We start from the raw sequence: 26,997 nt of genomic DNA on the forward strand, positions 1-26,997 counted from the left end.
CTCATCATTTATTTTGATTGAAAAATATGCATCACGGAAATTGATAGAAGTATAAAATTCATCTTCAGAGAGCCCACACAACAGTGGTTGAAAACATTCCTGTTTAAAATGAAAATATTTCACAAAATGTTTAAGTCTAGTCAAATTTAAAACCGACCTATATTTGCCATTTTTCTTTTTTACCGGAAACAAATCGGAGATAACTTAATTTTTCTCATGAACAGATTCAGTTATAGCCCCTTTAACCAATAACTCTTGAACTTCAATGTCAATAAGCTGGGTTTCTGCCAGTGAAATTTCTTGGCTTAGGTAATCATCCCTGGATAGGTGTACCCCAAAATTAAATTTTGTAACCAAACTCTACTCAAGGGTCAGAAGTATTTTTTTTTCATTCAGAAGCACAGAATTGTAAAGAACCAGCCTACGATTAAATATTTACCTTTCATATCTTCTTTGCTTGCGGGATAATCTCCCTCTGTAACCTTTTCCTAGGCCTCCTCCTCTACCTCTTAACTGCAATGGTCCTCTGAAAGGACTTGGGGTCTGACAGTTTGCCCCTCTGAAATTTTTTGGCATCTTATTCATGTATCCCTGAACATGCTGAATCTTTAAGCATCATTGCTATCTTTAACTCTTGTACCTATATCGTCACCAAACAAATAGATGCCAATCTCCTCAGAACGGGTACAGCTTCCCAATTGTGAACTTTCCATTTTTATGTAGCAACATTCCAGCAGCGCCTGCATACCAGTTGATACGATACTCCAGGGCTTGTATTTCCTATCATGATTTCCTTGATAGGGGGTTGCTGCTCACAAGGAAGCTATTAAAACAAGAGTTCCAAGTGGTGAAGTTGAAATCATTCCTTCGCAAATTTTACGGACGCCATAAGAGTTGGTTAACCGTTACGGAATATCCGTTTCACAGATGATAGCTGATATGTTCCTAATGTCGTAACTGCATTCCCGTCCCCTTTTCCCGAATGTGCCCTACCGAATTAGACTTATTACCTGGTTTGTACTAACATGAGGAACACAACGGGTGCCACGTGTGGAGCAGGATCTGCTTACCCTTCCGGAACACCTGAGATAACCCCCAGTTTTTGGTGGGGTTCGTGTTGCTCAGTCTTTAGTTTTCTATGTTGTGTTTTGTGTACTATTGTTTGTCTGTTGGATTTTTTTTTCTTTTATATCCATTGTCAGTTTATTTTCGATTTAGGAGTTTGAATGTCCCTTTGATATCTTTCGCCTCTCTTGTACATATGAGATGAAACTTAAAATCAATGTCAGGGGTTTGAGTGAGAGCTTCCTACTATAAGATAATTAAAAAAATACACTGTATAGAATAGTCAGAGCAGCGGATGTCAAACCTCTAAGTTTCTAAGGATCTACATTTTTCTTCATAATCATTTCAGCAATACGAATTACGGGGGATGGGGGTAATTCCAAGGCCCAAAGCCCTTTGGATGCCCTGAAACAAAAATTCTTGCGACTTGACGTTTCTGTTTAGAAAAGACCATATTTCAGTATCTACCCTAGGTGATGCAATAGTACTACTGCACTCAATTGGTCGGGACTCATATTAGTATGTGCCCGGTTGTCTAAGATATCTTCAAGAAGATTATACTTCAATATAATGTCTCTGTTATCTGAAAGGCCAGGTTTTATAGTTTTGCTACATGAAGATAAAGCTTCGTCAATAACGGAGTTATCTCTGCTCCTCTTAAGCGGGGCCTTCCTCTTACGGTGTTTACCTGGACCCTTTCCCGGACCGTTCGACTTTCTAAGTTCAACGGTTTGTTTATCTATTACTATACGGGAACGGTCTGATTCTGTCTTACTGTGTTCACCTGTTGGGACAGAAAAACCAGAAAAACTTTCTGTGTCTGAGGCAAAGAGCTTCATGACATCTTCTTCCTCGTCACTGTTAAGATGAAACACGTCCTGGTCGGACTCAGAATCAGACAAAGACATTGAAAATATCTACTTTCCTACACGTGTTGTGTTCATGGTAACGCTGAGTCAGCAGAATTAGGTTTGAGACGAGTCGTCTTACAGCCTTGAAATAAAAAGAGACAGAATTGTTTATGTCCTCGGGCTTTATAGGACACAGCTCACTAAGCACAGGACGAATCCATTTCTGATTGATAGATTGCATTACCTGTAAAAAAAGTCGTCTACAGCCAATATGAATAAAATATCCACATTCAACCCGAGAATTCGGCGGCTTCTGTAATTAGAATAATTGATCTATCACACTTTTAGAACCCATCCCCCAACACCACCACCGTAAAAAAATATTAGGGTTAACAATGTTGTGAAGACAGAGTTATATAAAAGGAATCTATTAACACTTCAACTTTATTTGAGTGGGTTTAAATTACTGTGTTTGTGCAGAACAAATTAGCAAAAAGGACCATGACGACGAGGCTTATTCCACTTATGCTCATACACGTTTGTATTGGGTTTTGAATTTTTATTTTTTGCCTCAAGCATCGCTTCATTTGTCAAAATGCGCATCTGGTGTAGTATACTTTGTACCGTTAATGTTATTACGCTTAAGTCTTTGATTTTTTTGTCTTGCCTGCCACGAAAGTCGCAGAATGAGAGACATAGGGATTACAATCTTGGGGCAACGGCGACGGCGTAAACTATTTGTATAAAGCTTTATATTTCAAAAAGTAGAAGACCTTGATGATTCATACCTTTATGCAGATACCTAATGTTACGAAGTTTCCGTCTGTCATATGTCCATTGTCCTTGACCTCATTTTCAAGGTTAAGTGACTGCATGAAAAAAATATAATTTTTTTTATAAGGTTTAATACTCACGTATTATGAGTAATAGGATAACTATATTTGGTATATGGGTTCCTTGAAATGTCTACATGGCCGTCAGGCAAGGTTCACTGGACCTCGACCTCATTTCAAGGATCATTGATCAAGGTTAAAGTTACGTGCTCAAGTCCGTATCCCAGATACTATATGCAATAAGTCAACTATATTTGGTGTATGGAATGATTGTAAGGTGTATATGTCTGTCTGGCAGGTTTCATATGACCTTTACCTCATTTTCATGGTTTATTGACTAATGATAAATTTTGGGGGTTTTGTCAGTTTGCAGAATGCCCACCCTCTTATGGAGCTACATATATGGTTTATGCATATACTTTTAACATGTCCTACTCCAAACTCCTAGATCAGCATCTTTTCATGGTTCATTGGTCAACAATAATTTTCCATGGTTTTGTCAGTTTAGCAGATACTTTAGGCAATAGGTCAACTTTATTTGGTGTATGGAAGATTGTATGGTGTATATGCCTGTCTGGCAAGGTTTATATTTCATTGAATTAATTTTCATGGTTCATTGGTCGATGTTAAGATTTTGTTGTTTGATCTGTTTCTCCGATACTTTATAAAAAAACATTATATTAGGTGTATGGTACGATTATAAGGTGAACATGTCTGTCTGACATGGTTACCGTTCATCTGACGTGACCTAATTTTCATACAACATTGGTTATGGCAAGTTTATGTGATACTTCATATTACACACTTCCAACATAAATTCAATCATAAGAAAAACGGGTGATACATTAAAGCAATTTTTCGGTAGCATAGCTTCTCATGAAGATAGAAAACCTTGTAGATCAGATGTTTTGGGTCAGCCGTAAAGGATATCTATGTACTTAGAATTCAGTAATATCAGTATTTTTTTTAAAACTTCTAAAAATGTGTCTCGATCAGATACTACATTAAATAAGAAAAAAGAGTAGTCTACCGATAGATATACAAATCTATATATTACATTAAATAAGAAACACGAGTAGTTTACCGATAGATATACAAATCTAGATACTACATTAGATAAGAAACAAGAGTAGTCTACCGATAGATATACAAATCTAGATACTACATTAGATAAGAAACAATAGTAGTCTACCGATAGATATACAAATCTAGATACTACATTAGATAAGAAACAAGAGTAGTCTACCGATAGATACACAAATCTAGATACTACATTAGATAAGAAACAAGAGTAGTCTACCGATAGATATACAAATCTAGATACTACATTAGATAAGAAACAAGAGTAGTCTACCGATAGATATACAAATTTAGATACTACATTAGATAAGAAACAAGAGTCAGTCTACCGATAGATATACAAATCTAGATACAACATTAGATAAGAAACAAGAGTCAGTCTACCGATAGATATACAAATTTAGATACTACATTAGATAAGAAACAAGAGTCAGTGTACCGATAGATATACAAATCTAGATACTACATTAGATAAGAAACAAGAGTAGTCTACCGATAGATATACAAATCTAGATACTACATTACATAAGAAACAAGAGTAGTCTACCGATAGATATACAAATCTAGATACTACATTAGATAAGAAACAAGAGTATACCGATAGATATACAAATCTAGATACTACATTAGATAAGAAACAATAGTAGTCTACCGATAGATATACAAATCTAGATACTACATTAGATAAGAAACAAGAGTCAGTCTACCGATAGATATACAAATCTAGAGACTACATAAGATAAGAAACAAGAGTAGTCTACCGATAGCTATACAAATCTAGATACTACATTAGATAAGAAACAAGTTTAGTCCACCGATAGATATACAAATCTAGATACTACATTAGATAAGACACAAGAGTAGTCTACCAATAGATATACAAATCTAGATACTACATGACATAAGAAACAAGAGTAGTCTACCGATAGATATACAAATCTAGATACTACATTAGATAAGAAACAAGAGTAGTCTACCGATAGATATACAAATCTAGATACTACATTAGATAAGAAACAAGAGTCAGTCTACCGATAGATATACCAATCTAGATACTACATTAGATAAGAAACAAGAGTCAGTCTACCGATAGATATACAAATCTAGATACTACATTAGATAAGAAACAAGAGTAGTCTACCGATAGATATACAAATCTAGATCCTACATGAGATAAAAACAAGAGTCAGTCTACCGATAGATATAAAAATTTAGATACTACATTAAATAAGAAACAAGAGTAGTTTACCGCTTCAAATATACAAATCTAGATACTACATTTGATAAGAAACAAGAGTAGTCTACCGATAGATATACAAATCTAGATACTACATTAGATAAGAAACAAGAGTAGTCTACCGATAGATATACAAATCTAGATACTACATTAGATAAGAAACAAGAGTAGTCCACCGATAGATATACAAATCTAGATACTACATTAGATACGAAACAAGAGTAGTCTACCGATACATATACAAATCTAGATACTACATTTCATAAGAAACAAGAGTAGTCTACCGATAGATATACAAATCTAGATACTACATTAGATAAGAAACAAGAGTAGTCTACCGATAGATATACAAATATAGATACTACATAAGATAAGAAACAAGAGTAGTCTACCGATAGATATACAAATCTAGATACTACATTAGATAAGAAACAAGAGTCAGTCTACCGATAGATATACAAATCAAGATACTACATAAGATAAGAAACAAGAGTAGTCTACCGATAGCTATACAAATCTAGATACTAAATTAGATAAGAAACAAGTTTAGTCCACCGATAGATATACAAATCTAGATACTGCATAAGATAAGAAACAAGAGTAGTCTACCGATAGATATACAAATCTAGATACTACATTACATAAGAAACAAGAGTCAGTCTACCGATAGATATACCAATCTAGATACTACATTAGATAAGAAACAAGAGTCAGTCTACCGATAGATATACAAATCTAGATACTACATTAGATAAGAAACAAGAGTAGTCTACCGATAGATATACAAATCTAGATACTTCATGAGATAAAAACAAGAGTCAGTCTACCGATAGATATACAAATTTAGATACTACATTAAATAAGAAACAAGAGTAGTCTACCGCTAAAAATATACAAATCTAGATACTACATTTGATAAGAAACAAGAGTAGTCTACCGATAGATATACAAATCTAGATACTACATTAGATAAGAAACAAGAGTGAGTCTACCGATAGATTTACCATTCTAGATACTACATTAGATAAGAAACAAGAGTCAGTCTACCGATAGATATACAAATCTAGATACTACAGTAGATAAGAAACAAGAGTAGTCTACCGATAGATATACAAATCTAGATCCTACATGAGATAAAAACAAAAGTCAGTCTACCGATAGATATAAAAATTTAGATACTACATTAAATAAGAAACAAGAGTAGTTTACCGCTAAAAATATACAAATCTAGATACTACATTTGATAAGAAACAAGAGTAGTCTACCGATAGATATACAAATCTAGATACTACATTAGATAAGAAACAAGAGTAGTCTACCGATAGATATACAAATATAGATACTACATTAGATAAGAAACAAGAGTAGTCCACCGATAGATATACAAATCTAGATACTACATTAGATAAGAAACAAGAGTAGTCTACCGATAGATATACAAATCTAGATACTACATTTCATAAGAAACAAGAGTAGTCTACCGATAGATATACAAATCTAGATACTACATTAGATAAGAAACAAGAGTAGTCTACCGATAGATAAACAAATATAGATACTACATAAGATAAGAAACAAGAGTAGTCTACCGATAGATATACAAATCTAGATACTACATTAGATAAGAAACAAGAGTCAGTCTACCGATAGATATACAAATCTAGATACTACATAAGATAAGAAACAAGAGTAGTCTACCGATAGCTATACAAATCTAGATACTACATTAGATAAGAAACAAGTTTAGTCCACCGATAGATATACAAATCTAGATACTGCATAAGATAAGAAACAAGAGTAGTCTACCGATAGATATACAAATCTAGATACTACATTACATAAGAAACAAGAGTCAGTCTACCGATAGATATACCAATCTAGATACTAATTAGATAAGAAACAAGAGTCAGTCTACCGATAGATATACAAATCTAGATACTACATTAGATAAGAAACAAGAGTAGTCTACCGATAGATATACAAATCTAGATACTACATGAGATAAAAACAAGATTCAGTCTACCGATAGATATAACAATTTAGATACTACATTAAATAAGAAACAAGAGTAGTCTACCGCTAAAAATATACAAATCTAGATACTACATTTGATAAGAAACAAGAGTAGTCTACCGATAGATATACAAATCTAGATACTACATTAGATAAGAAACAAGAGTAGTCTACCGATAGATATACAAATCTAGATACTACATTAGATAAGAAATAAGAGTAGTCTACCGATAGATATACAAATCTAGATACTACATAAGATAAAAAACAAGAGTCAGTCTACCGATAAATATACAAATCTAGATACTACATTAGATAAGAAACAAGAGTAGTCTACCAATAAATATACAAATCTAGATACTACATTAGATAAGAAACAAGAGTCAATCTACCGATAGATATACAAATCTAGATACTACATTAGATAAGAAACAAGAGTAGTCTACCGATAGATATACAAATCTAGATACTACATTAGATAAGAAACAAGAGTCAGTCTACCGATAGATATACAAATCTAGATACTACATTAGATAAGAAACAAGAGTCAGTCTATCGATAGATATACAAATCTAGATACTGCATTTGATAAGAAACAAGAGTAGTCTACCGATAGATATACAAATCAAGATACTACATTAGATAAGAAACAAGAGTAGTCTACCGATAGATATACAAATCTAGATACTACATTAGATAAGAAATAAGAGTAGTCTACCGATAGATATACAAATCTAGATACTACATAAGATAAGAAACAAGAGTCAGTCTACCGATAAATATACAAATCTAGATGCTGCATTAGATAAGAAACAAGAGTAGTCTACCGATAGATATACAAATCTAGATACTACATTAGATAAGAAACAAGAGTAGTCTACCGATAGATATACAAATCTAGATACTTCATTAGATAAGAAACAAGAGTCAGTCTACCGATAGATATACAAATCTAGATACTACATTAGATAAGAAACAAGAGTAGTCTACCGATGGATATACAAATTTAGATACTACATTAGATAAGAAACAAGAGTTAGTCTACCGATAGATATAAAAATCTAGATACTACATTAAATAAGAAACAAGAGTAGTCTACCAATAGATATACAAATCTAGATAATACATTAAATAAGAAACAACAGTAGTCTACCGATAGATATACAAATCTAATAAATCAATTCAGAACATACAAATCAGGTAAAAACACAACCGCATGAACTCCTTAAAGAAACGAGACCGGGTAATTCGACATAGTAAGCGTCTCCTCCGCATGTAGTATCCGCCATGCGAATCGAATCAAAGTCAAAATATCACAATAAGGAAAAGGACACAATCGATAAATCTTAAGATCAGATGACTGTTGTGGAAACCAACGACCTAAAACCGCAAACACATGTCGCTAATGAGTTGAGACACAGACACAGTGTATCGGCCAATCAGTTGCCCTTCCCCAAAACTCTGCTTTAGCACTTTTTGTCAGTAGTCTATGGTTTTGCAGGACTAACAAAACAAATAACGTCAGAAATGAAGCCCAGTGTTAGATCTGCAGATTAATGGTAACATTTTCTGTTGTCCTTTCCTCGTCGATCATCGGTAGCCAAGGGTTACGACCCAGTCCCCTCTCCCCAGTCTCCACCCTTGACAGAATTCCGGATCCACGAGGTAATGATTTCAATTGGTCGCAGTTATAACTGGCTGCATCCAACCAAAAAGCACCTTTAAGATGATCACGTGTAAATGTAGAAAATGTAAATAAACAATTGCCACGTGCTGATTGTACAACAAGTCTTTACCCCAAAAACATAAGACAACATTTAGTGACAATTTTAAAGTTCCCAATCAACTAATTGAAGTTCATAGGTATGTTTCTAGTGGACGTGTTGGAATGTCAACGTATATTTTCGGTTCCTGCTTCACGACATTTATATACACTAGAAACAACCATTTTTACACCTCCATACTGAAAAGACTTCAAGTGCTGCAATTGGTCAAGAATGATGTAGTCAGAATGGGCGTGACTTTTATCTACCGTTAGATGGCGCAGCATTGTAATCGCAAATGTTGGCTTAAAAAAGAGGGACGAAAGATACCAGAGGGACAGTCAAACTCACAAATCGAAAACAAACTGACAACGCCATGGCCAAAAACAAAAAGACGAACAGACAAACAACAGTACAGATGACACAACATAGAAAACTAAAGACTAAGCAACACGAACCTCACCAAAAACTGGGGTGATCTCAGGTGCTCCGGAAGGGTAAGCAGATCCTGCTCCACATGTGGCACCCGTCGTGTTGCTTATGTTACTACAAATCCGGTAAATAGTCTAATTCGGTAGGTCACATTCGTGAAAAGGGAAGGGTATTGTAGTTACGACATAAGGAACATATCCGATATCATCTGTGAAACGGATTTTGGCTTAATCTGCCAAGGGTGGAGAGGAGGGGACTAGATCGTAACCCTTGCTTAGCGAAGATGTCCCTCGTCAGGAATTTAGTAAATACTTCTGTGATATTGTCGCATCTCCGTTTGAACTATGTTGAATGCCCTAGACCATTCGGTCGTCTAGGCTAAAGCACAATATAGCTTTCGTATGTCGACGAATGTCGTTTTAGGTCTCATCAGCTTCATCTAGGGTTTGTAACAATGTAAATGATGTTCGGTGGCATGCTGCTGGAATGACTGGAGTTATACATGGCTAACACAACACAATAAAACATTAATTATTTTCGTCTTTAATGTTAGATTTGTAAACTTGCTATGGGAAAATTTCATTCCCGCCAGCAGATAGTCAATGCTTCTGTGACAAAGTGGTTTACTTCGCATGCACCGTGTCCAAAATACTAAACGACTCGGACAGCTACAAGTAGAATTAATTAAACCTCGTTGGCGAAATCTATGATTTCAGAACGGTATTTGATAAATGTTTGCATGCAGGTTCAATATTTTGCAGTTTAGTGTACATGTCTAAGATTTTGTTTTGACCTAAGTGTTGAACGTCAATAATGTTGGCTATTATTTTTATGTCCTTTTTCATCATTTAGCTCTCCGACTGTTTCGGTCCTTATACAACCTTTGCTTTCAAATGTTCGGCTTTTAGTGTTTCCGATGAAGATTTATCCAGAAAAGTGTTGTTTTCATTTTTGTTTTATAAATTGTGTACGTTGGAAAAGCATTAGACGCACGTAAAAATATGAAAGCCAAGCATGTAAAGCTACTTGAATACGACCAAAAGGGACTTGAAACGAGCAGACAAATTTAATGTTTCTTTCGAATGTGGCATACCGAATTAGACTTAATTATCACTCGGTTTGTACTTGCACACTTCCACACATTGAGTCTTGTAACATTAAAGTACAGTTTCTTCTACATATAGTAAAGCATTCATTGCCAGTTAAAGTTCTAAATAAAAAAAATTAAAAAAAGGTAAAAAAAAAAAAACAATTACCGGTAGATAACAAGGGGGTGGGGGACGATGAATTAAACCATACTAACAACTGTTGCTTAACAGTTATGGACATTTTACAATGGTAAAATGAAAATCATCCCTTTCTTGTAAAGTTTAAATATCTATCTATCCACGTCAAAATTCTAAATTCAAGTCAAGATAAGAGACAGACTTAACTGTATCTGTAGTTCCTTCATTTCGAGAGCAGTCAGCAAATAAATCTTTAAAACTAGTCTTATGTAAAACAAACCGATTCCACCACTAATGGGCCATATCAATTTCGACTCAATCTGTATTTTCAGTCCCACACAAGGAACCGTCTGTCTATGTTTGTGTATGCTTCATTGATCGATTGTCTGATGTTGGACCAATCAGGATAGAGGCTGCCACCTTAGATGTCAGATCAAATCTAACAAGAAATCACACTTTGTAGTGCTAAGCATACCCCTACTAATAACTCAAGTATCGGAAAACAGGAATTAGCTGTCTGACAAATCAGAAAAGCGCACAAACGTTATAAATAATCACGTTTGAGCTGCTGATAAAAAAATATGAAGTCATTCTGTTCAATAATTTGTCAGAAAAAATTACGTAAATTTAAAAACTCAGCTAAGATACCAGGCATATAATTTTGTACGATAGATGCGCGTTTCGTCTACATAGGACTCATAATATAACACCAGTTCGGAAGTTGAGGACCTGCTGCGACGTTTGATCTAGACTGTGATTTATTCTGAAAGAATTCTTGAAGAATCACATGTACGACTATTAGACCATTGTTTTCTGTCTGTTTTTTTTAGACTCAGTTGAAAGCAAATTATACAAATCAAATTAATTTTGATGATTTTCATTTATTTTTTTGGATCATATTACCAAATTGCAAGGTTTCTAAGGAGATATAGAGTTAACTTTCAAATTTGACTTTTTCATGAGCCAGAACAGCACATTGGCTTAAAACGTTTTTAGTAAAAACTCATCATCTATACCATGCTAATAATGTAGAACGCCAAGTGTATGTTTTGTCTACACAATACACACCAGTGCCACTCGAAGTAAATCAAAATGGTCAATGTTCAAATAATAATCGCATAAAAATAACAATAAGTGTTCAGTAGCTGACAACAGCAATCATCATCAGAAGTGCAGTGATCCAGCCAATGTTTTTTAGCTAGTTGGCCAACACACCTTTTTTTTTATCTCATTTTCCACATTATGTTCTTTATACCAACTCCTGCAAACATTTCAAACCTTAGGATAAGCGATTTTGGCCCAAAATTTAACAGAACAGATTTTCAATGTCCCTTGTGTTGCACATATTTCATCTGTCCAGTGGAAATTACTGAAACAAACATGTTTAATATCTTAAAATAAATTTGGGCTTGAGAGCGCTTATAATGCTATTTTCCATATCATTTCCAAGGGGCAAAACAAATTTAAATAGTTTTAACAGTGTATTAACACTGATTTTTGAACTTGTCCAAGACATTGCTGATATACACCTTAGATATTAATTTGATAAAACTCTGGCAAAAATTGTACTCTAGATGCGCCTACCATGCAACTTTCCACATAATTAACATTTCCAAGGAGTATAACTCTTTTAATGATCAAAACTGATTTTCGAATTTGTCCAAGACATTGCTGATATAATCCTTTGATATTAATTTAATACAAATCTGGTTAGAAAATTGTACACATGAGAGCGCTTACAACAAAATTTTCCATATAACTAATATTTCTAAGGGGCATAACTCTTTTAAAAAAAGTTAATCAGAACTGATAATCTAACTTGTTCAAAATAATGCTAATATAAACCTTTGATACAAATTTCTTAAAAATCTGGACAGAATTGTTCAAGTGAGAACGCTTTAAAGAAGGGACAGAAGGATGTGCGGGGAAACAAATAGGCATGATACATTAACTGTAAGAACTATATCAAAGAACTATTACTTTAATATTAATTATCTATCTTAAATAGACAAATCTTTAATCAATAATACTTTTACAATTGAAATTTTGGAAGGGAGTTTGTCTTTAAATCGTGATTTACTGTATCTATAATTTAAGATATTATCAAAATCAGTGTACATGTATAAAAAACGTGGGACAAGCAATCCCTTTACTATTTTTTTTAATATGACTGTGAAAAAGTGATCTAAGACTGCATTTTGAGATAGAATGTTATACAATGGCAAAACATTGAGAGATATTCTTTTAAAAGAAAAGTAATTTAAAAGATCATCTTAACGGATGACAACATGGTAAGACTATACAATCATGCATTGTATAAAAACAAAGGGAGATAAACATGAGACTGTTACCCTACCATCCAGAAATAAAATACAAAATTCTGGAATATTATTGCCACTGGAACAAATATTACAGTATTTGTTCCTAATGGAATAATGGATATAGAATATTTGTTCCAACACAAACAGATACTATGGCATTGTTTATAACTATGCTTTCAGTTTCTGTAAGGGGGAACAAATAAATGTTTATAATATGTTGAGCTCAAAAACAGCAAACAACTAAACAGTAATGAATAAATTTAATATATACTATAAAAGATCTGGCATTTGCATCAAATACCACAAAAAAAAAAAAACAGACACAAAGAATTATGATGTTACAAAGGCCAACCACTGACCAAGTTCATGACTTGGACAGACACAAGAACATGTATCAGAAATTAACTAGTTTCTCGATATCGTAGATGTCCAACTTTGATGTCAAACAGCAGTGAAAACACAAATGGTACATAAAAATGTATAATAAACATGAAAAAAATAAATATACAGAAAAATAATGTACAGAAAAATTCTTGTCCTAACCTAAAACTTACTCAAACTAGTCAAAATTTTGTACCAAGAAAACAAAAAGAATATTATTAACTACTTGAAGCTGTGTCAACTTAATTCATATGTATAATACATACAAAATGTTCGCGCTTAAATATTTTTAGACACATTTCAACATGATTTGTGTTCAATATAAGATATTGATTATTGTCAGTTTTCCTTCCGAAGTTCTTTGTTTCTCTCTGGCTTCCTACACCAAATAAAAACTAGCCGTCACGAAATAACACAATAGTGCTGAAATTGGCGTTAAACACTAATCAATCAATCAGCCAATAAATTTACATAATTGAATGCAGAAATTCTGGCTACATGGAAAATGGTAAAATTGGGGACTGACAAATCCCTATCAGCTGTACTTCCAAAGTTAATACAATTATAAAATCTCAATATGTATATTGGTATGTATATTGTTACAAAAATGTAAAAAAAAAAGTTAACTACAAGTGTATTATAAAACGTTCTTTTTTGAATTTTAATGAATTTCACTAAATTCACTAATTGCTGAATTCAAAATAGGATCAGCTGCTTTGTTAGTGAAGAAGTAACACAGGGTATTTTAAAACTGTTATCTGGTTTTATTTCTTTAAATTTTTTGTTAATTCTTATCAAAACTCTCTGTATCTCCATGGCAGACTCATTATTCTTCTTATCTTTGGCTAGACTATTTAAAACATCCACCACAGCTTTGATAAAATAATTGACTTCAACTGTAAAACAATAGATAATGATATGAATGTCATATGCTATGCTATATTTTCACCTGAAGCATAACAAAATTGAAGACTATTCATTTAACAATGTTTAAAAGATTAAATGATGTGATTAATATTTATTAATCAAAATAAAATTATTCATTTCCTTTTCAATTTGTTTTTGTTTGGTCTTTTCATTTGGTATCATTTTTCATATGCAAATATGTTTTTTTACAATAAATACATTGATGCAGCCAATGTTGCTTTACTTAAAATTAAGAATTATATAACCTACCACCATCACAGCTATGTATACAGTAGCTATCACTTGTATAGGTCAAAAAATCTGCCTCTCTTGGAATTCTTCTTGTGGTTTTTTCTTCTGTTGTTCCTACTGCATCAGTAACACTTCCTCGTTCAGGAATAGTCTGATATGAAAAAATACAAGATTACAATAAAATCAAAGTATCATAGTTTCTATTTATTAAAGTTTAGTCTTTACATTCATCATGAGATTCCTAACATTTGATGGGTTAGGTGCTTTTATTGGTTTTTGTCCACTACTGGGTTCAAGTTTATCATTTCACAGAAGATATTTCTGCAAATCAATTAACACTAGTTCTGCCAAAATTGTAAGTTATTTTTAGATAGCATTCACCGTAATTTCATGACTGAAGGAACGAAAATTAAGAACTAGAATTAGTATGCTGCGCAAAGATTAAGAGTCTGATACACTCACATGTCAACATTTTACTATTTATAGTTTTTACCTTTCTTTTATAATTTTTGAGATAAAAGACAACAACTGGAATCAGTAAAAAAATATTCATTTATAGCCATTAACCTCTATTAGGAATCAACCAATGATTTTCATCATTTGTGCATTTATAGTAGACCCAAGACTTCGTGTTGAAGGCTGTACTTTGACCTATAATGGTTTACTTTTACAAATAGTGACTTGGATGGAGAGTTGTCTCATTGGCACTCATACCACATCTTCTTATATCTACTTGTTTTACTGACAATTTTGCAGTTCACATTTTCTAACTACTGGAATCTATCATAGTTTTATTAAATAATAGGCAAAGGCTATTTAGCTCCTATATGGGGTCAATTGACAATTTTGGTATGTTGACTTATTTGAAGATCACATTTTGCTGAATATTTTTGCTACTCACTATTTCTCTCTATCTATTATAGTTTCTGCAAAAACACACTTCCTTAAAGTTATGCTATAATTTCTGCTATAAATGCAAAAAAAAATATCCTTTAAAGTCAATGACCCCCAAAAATGACAATTGGCAATTTTTGATCAAGGTGGATCTTATTTTGCTAAACATGTTTGCCATTTACAATTTCTATCTATTTAATAGAGTCTCTACAAAAGAACTAAAAAAAATTTGTAGATTTTATTTAGCTGAATATATTTTTACTATTCAAAAATTCTCTCTATCTACCCTAATTTCTGTATAAAATGCAAATAAGGTAAAAATCATCATTCAAGGGCTATAACTCCTATAAAGGGTCAATTGAGAACTTTAGCCATGCAGACTTATTAGTAGATCTTATTGTTCTGGTCAATTTTACTATTCAAAGTTTCTATAGTATAGTTTTCAAGATAATAAACAAAATCAGCAAAAATTTTAATTGACATTTCTGGGGCAATAACTCCTAAATGGGTTGTTGGATTTTTCTGAATATTTCATAGCAGATAAACCTTGATCGTTCTAATTTTTCCCCAACTGCTTTACTTTTTGAGATATAAGCTAAAAACAGGCATTTCACCCATATATTCTTTTTTAGCAGTCATGCTTGTTGATCGATCAAATCCTCTGATAAAATGTAAAGTTTAGTAACAATTAGCCCAGTAGTTGATGATTTATTTAAAAGTTTACAATGACAGACACCAAGTGATGGCAATAGCTCATTTTTGGTGTTGTGGGATGATTTTTTTTTGTACTGGTAGGCTTTTGTCAAGGAAGCTATAAGTATAATGATCAATTCTGGCAGAATAGTCTTCCAAAAACTCAACCTACAAAACCAAAGGTATAACAGAACAACCACAAAAACATTTTTTTCATCCAATTCAAACCACATGGAATAGTTTGTAAAAGATGATAATGAGGATTTTTAACTTGCTAGTTCACAAGGTAACAGTCCCCAGGAATACATGTCACATAGATGCAAACCTCCTTTGAGTGCAATCAGTAAAAGGTATTAAGATTTCTGTAATTTGTGTATATTGTCCGTAATATTTTCTTCTTAAAATTTTATAATAACCATATGAATAACTTGACACACAGTGATATGATTGACTGATTATTGGATGCTTAACGTCCAGTGGCAAATATTTCATGCATGTTCAAGACGAGAACAAATAAACAGTAAATACAACAGTTAGATCCTGTGATATAGGCAATTCGGGATGAAGGTCGGGGAAATTTAGAATGTCACTGAAGGTATATTGGATATGGGATAGACATTTAGCATTGCAACAGCCACCTACGGACCCCTAAAAGATTTGTTACAACGATTCTTAATGTGCAGAGCACATGGCACTCTTTGAACATGAGGCATCAGATTTAACATCCCCATTCTAATCGGACGTGGTTGCGTTCTTGTACATCCTGCACAGCCTTCACTTTGTTTCACTTTGGCAAGGGTTTTGCTTCGGGTTGGAAGAAGACCTGTAGTAACCATATTTCTATTCCACAGTCACCCTTGGGAGTGGCACACAGTAACAAATACATGATTTTCTTTATTCATCAAAACCACGATTCAAAGTTGATGAGCAAGTGAGAAACACCAACCATCGCGCTAAATGGAAGTCTTGTTCACAATATATGCAAAAGGCATAATGTTCCGGTTTTCAATTTCGTTGTCAGAGTTTTCTTTCCTTGCGTCACAAATTTAATTGTTTCAATAGACATTGTAAAATTGAAATCAAAGACTTGTTTCGTTCATGAATTTTTCGGAATTTTACAAGAAATGGAGAGATGTTTCACACTGGTAGATAGTCCCGAGAAACCCAAAGGAAAAAACAGTCCGAATCATTCATGCGCTGAATGTTACACGATTCTAACCAAAAATGAAGCGTCACAATGATAAAAGTTATATATAAAGGGAGAACAGTATTGGACAGTTAATGAACGTAAATCCTTAACAAATAGACTGTTAATCGTAACACCGTAATTTTCGTCCAAAATTCGTGACAATTACGGAATAAACTGCTTCGCTGAGCGCAGCTGGATACGCCCGCAGAGGTCTAACCCTGAACAGTTGGGGCAAAAATGGACACAATATTCAAGCTTGATACAGGTCTGAATTTGGATTGTAATTAAATATTTGACATACATCTATTATAGGTTTCTGAATAAATGTAGTCAAAGAACTTGAAGTTGGTTATATGAATTGAATTTATATTCAATTAAAGATTTCTTGCTGTTGTGCAATACACTGTGCTGTTGCGCAATACTTAGTAAATCTGTTGTCAGACTATAAACAAATAAAATTTATAAAATTCTAAAGGGAGCTTACATCAATAGATATAAACAGTTTACCAAAGTTTCATACGAATTGCTGAAAGCATTTTTGAGTTTTTGTCTGAAAACTGGAAAATCTCCCCTTTTTTAATGAATAAACCCCATAATTCGGAAATGTAAAATCTAAAATTTATAAAATTCTAAATGGAGCTTACATCAATAGATATCAACAATTCATCAAAGTTTCATGAGAACTGCTGAAAGCATTTTTGAGTTATTGTCTGAAAACTGGAAAATCCCCCTTTTTTTATGAATAAAACCCCATAACTCGGAAACGTAAAATCTAAAATTTATAAAAATCCAATGGGAGCTCATGTCAATAGATATAAACAATTAACCAAAATTTCTTGCAAGTTGGTGAAAGCATTCTTGAGTTATAGTCCGAAAACTGGAAAATCCCCCTTTTTTTAATGAATAAAACCCCATAACTCGGAAACGTAAAATCTAAAATTTATAAAAAACGAAAGGGAGCTCACGTCAATAAATATAAACAATTCACCAAAGTTTTAAGCAAATTGGTTAAAGCGTTTTTGAGTAAATGTCCGACATGTTGACGACGGACGGACGGACAGACAGACAGACGGACGTACAACGGTATATCATAATACGTCCCGTAAACGGGCGTATAAAAATCGTAATGGTTGGCATCTATGATGTCACCTTACCCGAACACATTATTCTGGCTCTGAGCCGACCAGTCTTTTCTCTTACTCCTTAATGCTACGTGGTAAGCGGAGAATCAGCAAATACCAACTTTAAAGTCTTTGGTTTGACCCGGCCGGGGTTCGAACCGACAACCTCCTGCACTTGAGGCGAAAAATGCTTCCACGAGGCCGCCGAGGCGGTTGTTTGTAAAAGAACATAATTCCTGCAGTTTGGGAAAATTGAACCAGTGGTTAGGAACAGAAAAAACTAAAAATGTGAGAAATTTTAGATGATAAGGCAAGGCGTCAGACAATAAATGATGGTGATACCTGAAATGGCCTTTCATCCCAGTTGAGCTAAAAATAATACAAACCTGGATAATGAAGAATTTTGGTTTCAAGGCCAGTGAATGATTATTCTGTGGTTGGAAGGCTTCTTGCAGGTGTTTTTGTTCTACAAATGGATGCGTTATTTCTTCACCTTCTTTATGACACTGTATCAATCCTGATCTCCCATATGACATGACAAAAAACAGTACACAGGTATATCCTTCACCTCCTTTAGGTCTGTAGTTGGTTTCTTTTGCAGCTAAAAGTAGATTATAATTTTTTAAATAAGAGAGATAATTTCTGAAAATCAACTCACATAGTCTTATAGTGGCAAGGATTTTTTCACTGAACAAAACAACTGAACATGCTCCATTTTACCTAATTTTGTGATTTTTTTAATTTCCTTTCTTTAATTATTTATTTAAAAGTGTCAAAACCAAGTGAAATTCTGAAGACATGTTGTCATTTTGCATCTGACAGTGTGGCTAAAAATCAACCATTTATCATATCAAAATAAACGTACTTAAATTGTCTTGTTATTATATAGGAAGTATATTAATGTTAAAGATGACATTACTAAAATTTCATATAGCTTCATATTTTTTCTCAGAAGCACACACTCTTTTGAATTCATTTGTTTTTAGAAAACTCTGAGCAAATATATTAACAAAACAATATTAAAACAAAGCATACATATGTAACTTAAAATCAGCTTCATACAAACTAATTTATTGTTTTTTACATGTGGTCATAAATTTTCTACCCAAAAGTGATCTAATATTAAAAAAAACACCAGAAAATTTCATAAACAGTGCCTACAATACAAATTAAAGTATTTTGTTTTAGTTACTGGACCAACCCTTTTATTTTCCCTAAATGAAATTTCTTAAAATCAGACATTCTTAGAATTGTAATTTGCATCCAATATAATCGTCAAAATTTAAAGTTAGAATCTGATCATGCTAATTTTGGAACATCATGTTTTAGCTTTTTTTTCTATCTGTAAAATACCGTAAATTTAAAAATTGTTGTGTGCATTTATTGCATTTGTTGTACAATGGATAAAAATGTGAGATTTGTTATCACCATTTCCACAAAATGCTGCATTATAACATGAAAAACAATGTTATCAAAATGTAAAATGAAAGTTTATATTTTTCTTAAACCTATCCCATTGCATTTTTGCAAAAATAGAAACAGAGCAAAAAAAATCTGAATTTAAAAGTACTTGATCTACAGGATAAAAAACACTACACATGTACACAAAACATAATTGTTAAGAGTTCTGTGTCTTGTTTGTGATTGCTACTTTCAGTGCAAATGTGTGATGTTGACTGCTCAAAACTATGGCCATTCATTGATAAAATAAAGAAAAATAAAAAAATAAGTTTTTTTTTTTTTTCAGAATGATATGCAATTTCTTTATTATGAAAAAGCTTCTGTTCAAGTTTTCTAACATTCAATGAAGCATTTTACAAAGTTATCGATGTTTGAAAAATTTATCACCATTCTGTATGCATATGGTAACGGGCCAGTTTCCACGATTTTCAAAACAAAACGTTTGTCTTTTTTCAAGAATATACTAAAATTTGTATGTAACATACAAATGAAAGATAATTTGTTGCCAATGTCAACGTTCATTTCTCCTGGCAGTCAAATTTATTTTCTATGATTGGCATTACTGATACAACTTATCACCAAACTTTTACTTGCATTGAACATGAAAATTAACTCAGTTGGTGCCACTATATGGCAAGGAAGCTTATTTCACTAATGGAGAACCCTCACGAGTTCACTCCAATTTTATGGTGGGCATCTGTGTAGTGTTTCGTTACTAATGTCCTTTTTGTAGTTTTTCTTTTTTCTTTTGGTGTTGTCTGTTTTTGTTGGAAATACTGTTTTTTATAGCTTCTTCGGGTATCGTCTACGTCTTTCTGGGATAGTCCGAAGATCTTTTGCCATAAAAACCATACTAATATACAACCTGAAGATAATTAAGATTTTATTGTCTTATGATATATTACCTTTTTTGTATAGGGCTTCAAACTGACTTTTTGTTAGATTTTTGTATACCATACTGTCTTCATTTTCATCCAACGGTTGAAATCCTAGACTTTTAAGTGATTTTTCTAGCATATCACAATCATTCTTGGCATATGACCTTGCTACCAAGTTGTCTCCTTGTTTTGCCTTCCATCCCTCCATAAAGTTGCTTACAATAACTGCTTTACCAACATTTCCACATGTGTTATACCTTGGTGAATTAAATTCTTTATCTCTTATGTCTTCCATGTCTGTATTAGGATTTTTTCTACAAATTAAAATTAATGTTTAGATTCAAAAAAATGAATCTTGTAAAATGAAAAGATAGATATCCTTACTAAGAATCAAAAGTTGTTGGTTAGAAGTAAAATTTGTTGGTTGTTTTTTTCCTAACCTTTAATTGTATTCCTACCGTATTGAAAATCATGTTAATAGAAGTATAAGCTTTTCAAAATAGGTCCTCTGACTTTCTCAACTATTTATGAAAAAAATAGTAATATATAAAATGTTACAGAATATATACGATATTTGAACATAGCTTTATGGTGAAAAGTCAGTTGCTTTTATAGATATGATATTCTACCAGTGGTAGACAGATCAAGGTGACATATATTTTAATAAAATTTTCCGTACAACAAACACTTTTTTGTGTTTGATAGACTTTACAGGTCAAATTCAATTGTTTTTGACATACATACATTTGATTGTGTTTAGACTTTTTAAAGAAAGAGAACAAGAGGTGTTGTCCATTTAGGAAACTATAGTGATAAACCTTGGAACATTTAGCTATCAAGTCAGTACCATAGGGCTTTGATTGCATTTAATCCATTCTTTACCATAAAAAAAGAATATTCTTTTTCTATTTACCAAAAATGCACTACATGATGGAATCGCTTGCTGAGCTCCTGTTTATGACTTGAAAAATATTACACATCTTACTGTCAAACATTTAAATCTTGTTCATTTTATCTCATTTTTTTATGTTGCTGTTCATCTGACTTACAAATCATTTTGAGGTTGATTTAAATCTTGTTGTTGTATCTCTTTAGAAGATGGATCTTCTTGTTGACCTAGAGTATCAGCTTGGTCATAACTGTAATAAGAAAATCAGTATAATTATAATTGTATTACATCTATTGGAGTTTCTTTTTTACATTAAATATAGACAATATTGTATCTGCACATCATTTAGAATTTTCTTCTACAGACCACACCTACTACTATAAGATGATACTACATTTGTATATCTTTTTGGTGAAGTTTGTCTTTTTTACTAACAACAAAGACACATCTGTCAACCTAAATATCACATACACAATTTTTTCAGCTGAATTTTACCTATATATGTTTTTCATATTCACTAAAGAGTAATTAGTTCCTTATATCTTTTAACCACTTAAACAAAGAACTTTTCACAATGGAAGCAAATGTTTTGAAAATTTAGAATATATTTAAAAGTTCCATAAAGTTCTAAAGAAGTGAGGCCACATATATATATCAAAGTGATTTGTAGATTCCAATCCACCTATCACAAAAATAAGTGGAAAATGCAATGAGTTCAATGTATTTACTACTGTAAATTCAGAAATTATTGCGAGGTTTTTATTAATGTGAATAATGTGACTGGGTGAGTATCGCAATAATTAGAACTCGCATTCTGATAACTGAATTATAGATCTGTAGATATTTTTTTTCGAAATCGCAATAATCAAACTCGCATTTTTGTCCATTCTTGAAAAATCTCAATAATAAATGCACGCAATAATTTCTGAATTTACAGTATATAGTTGGCAGTAACTAAGGAGTATCGGGAAATTAATGAAAATTGTAAGTACAGATTCTAGAGTAGAATTTGTAATAAAATCTGTTAAACAGCTGTTTACTATACATGCTATAAGTGCACAGTATTCATGGTATTGTTTTAAATCAAACAGATTATGTGCATCATTATCTAATAAAATTCCTTAGCAAATTAGCAATAACAAAATTTGTCACTTGTCATTGCTTGTAGTGTTGTCAGGAAAAAGGATGAGTTTCTATGAAATAACTTGAAGAGAAATTCAAAAACAATTGGTTACATTTTGTTACTATGATTATCATGATTATATGATTATATGATTATTAATTATATTTACAAACCCTCCTTTGGCATGTTTGGTGTTCATTTGACTACCCCCATTTTGAAGATCTACCTCATCCCCTCCTCTTGTAGTTTCTTCCTGTTTCCCACTCATACTTCTATCCCTTTTCTGAAATAAAAATGAAAATTCTATTAAATACAGTGTATTATTTATGTGTTTTCAATTTTCATTTTGTTTTCTTATATTGAATGAGGTACACATCTGCCATGATCTGGAAAAGATTTTTATCTGGTTTACACTGCTTCTCCGTTATAAACACAGGATTTAAAAGTCAAACAAAAGATTATTCGCTTGGAGTCAGAGAAATGTGTCCCCAGATTGAGTCATGTGCCTTTTCTATGGACTGCTACTTTATGCTGTAGCACATTAACATCCAACTCAGCGTCTTTGTCTTATAAAAGCTGAATACATTCATGCTTATTGTTGAAGGCTTTACGGTAGCCTATTGTTGCTAACTTCTACATCATTTGGTCTCTAGTGGAGAATTGTCTCATTGGCAACCATATCATATCTTCTTTTTATAAATCAAATAAAAATATCATCAAAAAATGTGTTCACCCTGAATATTCATGTAATAGTTGGCGCTGGACATTAAGCGCCCGTCTTTCCAATATATGTAGCTGTGGGTATTTTGATTTATGAGTGCTATCTTTTAATTATATCAGAGACATAGTTATATGATTAATATTTGTAAGATGATGTGTGTATGTGTAAAGTTTAAATGGTAAAACTATTTTGGCTGCTTTTTGTCATATTTTTTTTTTGGTAATTGTTTTAGCATAAATTAGACAATTGGGTTTCTCATTTTATCTTGTCGTGTTAGCTCATTTATAATATTTATGGGTTATCTTCTGAGTTAATTGTTGTACGATGGGTCACAATATTGCAAATAACAATTATACTCAACTATACCCCAAAAAATGGGGAATGTGTCCATGGGACACAGATGATGCCCCCGCTTGCATATCATAATGAAGTTTTAAAGGGACATAACTGAAGAAAAGTAAAAGTGATGCTACCCAAATTTGTACTTGATCTGAGTTTTGTGGTAATAAGTATTGTGTATAAGTCTCATAACATTTAGTTGTGGCTAACTTAAGTTAGAGAACAGAAAAAAAAAATTCAGCAAATTTTCCATTTGTAAATAGGCATAACTCAAGAACGGTAAAAGTGATACCATCAAAATTCAAACTTGATCTGTATTCTATGGTAATAAGCATTGTGTATAAGTTTCATAACATTTGGTAGAGGCAAACTAAAGCTAGAGAATGGAAACCAAAAATTCAGCAATTTTTATGTTTATAAAGGGGCATAACTCAAGAACGGTATGAGTGACGCCACCCAATTTTTAACTTATTCTGTATTATGTGCTAGTTTGCATTCTGTATAAGTTTCATAACATTTGTTTGAGGCAAACTAAAGTTAGAGAACAGAAACGAAAAAAATCAGCAATTTAAATGTTTAGAAAGGGGCATAACTCAAGAACGGTAAAAGTGAAGCCACCAAATTTTGAACTTGATCTGTATTTTATGGTAATAAGCATTGTGTATAAGTTTCATACGTTTGGTTGAGGCAAACTAAAGTGAGAGAACGGAAACGAAAAATTCAGCAATTTTTATGTTTAGAAAGGGGCATAACTCAAGAATGGTAAAAGTGACGCCACCAAATTTCAAACTTGATCTGTATTTTATGGTAGTAAGCATTGTGTATAAGTTTCATAACATTTTGTTGAGGCAATCTAAAGTTAGAGAACGGAAACCAACTTTGGGACGTACGGACGGACGGATGGACAGACGGACGTACAGACGGACAAGGGTAAAACTTAATGCCCCTCCGCTATGGCGGGGGCATAAAAAGAAAAACAAATATCCTGTTTCTTTGTATTCGCTATTACCATTTTTGAAGCCCAACGAGGAGGTATAAGTAGTCAAATATAAATACATACATTATTAATAACAACATTAAATTGAATGGTAGACATCCACAATAAGAAGAAATGCTCTTATTGACAACAAATATCAGTGAAAGCAATATTTAAAAACATTGAAGGTGCCCTATTTTGGGGGATTGCTGTTAAGGGATGGAAGGATATCAAGTAATATTTGGAAAAAAATAAGTATTTGTAATTAGATCATTAAATAGTTACCACTTAAACAGACTTCTGATTTATTTTTACTTAGAGTCAGACAGACTTCTGGTAACAGCTTTGCTTTTCAACGATGTAGATGTAGATGTATATCCAAACAAGGACGTATAATTAGAAATCTAAATCCATGCTCAAAATAAACAGTTGTAATTTCATAATTCATCGGTTTTTCCATGGGACACAGTTTAGTTTCACTTTAACATTTTTATTTCTAAAGTGAAAGTAAACTACTAATAGAAGAATCTACGGCAGATGGAAAGTTTATAATTATTTTTAAAGTTTCTTTAACATGTTCTTAACAAGTAACTGAACCTCTGAAGTTGTAAAAACGATACTTCTTCTGTCTCCCTTTTCTAAGAAAAGTTGAAACCTTATCTTCTTCGAAATTCAAAATACTGGTTGCTTCTTCTTCTTCTCTAAGTAGATTCCTCCGTTATCGGAGCACCCGTGTCACACGGCATTAAAAGCCCTTAATTTTATTTGATTGAGAATTAAAATTAAATAATAAAATAATAAAAATGGTTATATACAGTCTTTCATAAATCATTAATTATGTCCTAAAAAATATACAGAGATGTAAAACCATAAATTAATTGAACTCTATTTACACCTATTAGTGCGAGTGTATTATTTACATAATGCATATATATATATATATATATATATATATATACATATATAATCTCAGTTTAATCCCTGTATTCCTTATTGGATAGATGTTTAAAAACTTACAAAACTTGGAGTTTATCTATTCCCTTGAATCATTGCCTAATACTTGATGGAGGTATATATATAGGTTTATCATTATAAACATTTATTATATAGTTTTTATAGTTTTAGAATATATTCGCCGTTTCATGTTTCAGTCTATTCATAGATATATTATATCTATGGTCTATTTAAACATGTTAAAAGTTTAAAGAATAGATCAAACTTTTAAAATCTAAAATATATTATTTGTTTTAGATTTTGTTTCCTTTAGGGGATACAATTTCTAATACATGAACCAGTCTGCTTAACCATAGAGGGTTAATTTATACATCTATCATTGTCTATGGTTCAACCATATTAAAAATAAAATGAATAGTTAAAAACTTCTAAAATAACTTATTCGTCATAGATTTTATATCCTTAAATGGGACTTTTTTTTTAAAAAGTGTTAATATGGTCATGGTTAACATTACAGAATTAGACTCAGTACTTTTAAAATTATTTTATATTTTTAATATTTTGTTTTCTAGGTCAAATTAACCCACTTATATGATGCTTGATTACTTGCACCCAAGGCCCTTTGCCTCATGCTTTCCTGTTACAACTAATCTTTGATGGAGTATTAAGGTTCTTGTAACATGTAGATCATAGCACAGCTTTTTGCTTATTTTTTTCTATTTCTATTGCGGTTTAATTTCTTGGTTGATAGTTGGAATATTCTTTTCCAATTTGGTACATTCTATGATTGTTTGCATTAGTAGTTGTTTATTTCCATTGAAATGCTATTGCCTTCAAAATTTCCTCTTCATTAAATGTTGTGATGCTGTATTAATTGTATGTTTAATAACATTGTTCATTAATGCAAGTCTATACTTGCTATATTCCCGTATGAAAAACATGACAAGTACTTCAGCCGGACAGTAGCCGTACTGACAAACCGTACTTATAATAATCATTTGGACTTTTCTTTGAATTGCTTATAATGAATACCCGGCTGGACTTTCAGCGAAATAAGCCGTAAACCGGCTCAAAATATTTAAATAATTTAGCAGGAGTCCGGTTCATAAAGTCCAGCTGGACTTTAATAAAAGTACGTCTGAAAAAAATCCAGCTGGCATTTCTGTCAAAAATATGGACTCTATAAAGTTCTGCTGGACTTAAAAAAGTCCGGCTGAACTTTAGGAAGTCCAGCTGAACTCTATAAAATCAACCTGGACTTCAAAAAGTGCAGTTTGACTTTTAAAGATGATCTCAGTTTTTCTTCAGATGGTTGATTCTTCTGATTTAATTTGCATCATGCATCCCTCGCTATAACCTGAAAATACAAAAAAAAACCAGATGGCATTAAGCATATATA

General features: G+C 32.4%; 1 protein-coding gene across 3 annotated transcripts; it reads right to left on the reverse strand.

Annotated features, from left to right (window-relative positions):
* Window positions 1–13,066: 13,066 nt before the first annotated feature.
* LOC127710893 (uncharacterized) lies at window positions 13,067–25,702 on the reverse strand. Of its 3 annotated transcripts, none has more exons than XM_052216863.1 (7): window positions 25,662–25,702; window positions 22,782–22,891; window positions 21,646–21,735; window positions 20,624–20,910; window positions 18,644–18,858; window positions 14,379–14,511; window positions 13,067–14,098 (listed from the first exon to the last, which is right to left on the reverse strand). In XM_052216863.1, exons 2-7 carry the CDS (start codon window positions 22,874–22,876, stop codon window positions 13,899–13,901), a joined length of 1,020 nt encoding a protein of 339 aa, XP_052072823.1. In that variant the 5' UTR covers window positions 22,877–22,891; window positions 25,662–25,702; the 3' UTR covers window positions 13,067–13,898. The 3 variants fall into 3 exon arrangements, with proteins under 3 accessions (XP_052072823.1, XP_052072822.1, XP_052072821.1); XM_052216862.1 differs by lacking the exon at window positions 25,662–25,702 and adding an exon at window positions 25,242–25,341; XM_052216861.1 differs by lacking the exon at window positions 25,662–25,702 and adding an exon at window positions 24,930–25,143.
* Between the last annotated feature and the right edge of the window lie 1,295 nt (window positions 25,703–26,997).

The sequence above is a fragment of the Mytilus californianus genome, unplaced genomic scaffold (assembly GCF_021869535.1).
Source record: "Mytilus californianus isolate M0D057914Y unplaced genomic scaffold, xbMytCali1.0.p SCAF_8, whole genome shotgun sequence".
Classification (NCBI taxonomy): Eukaryota; Metazoa; Mollusca; class Bivalvia; order Mytilida; family Mytilidae; genus Mytilus; species Mytilus californianus.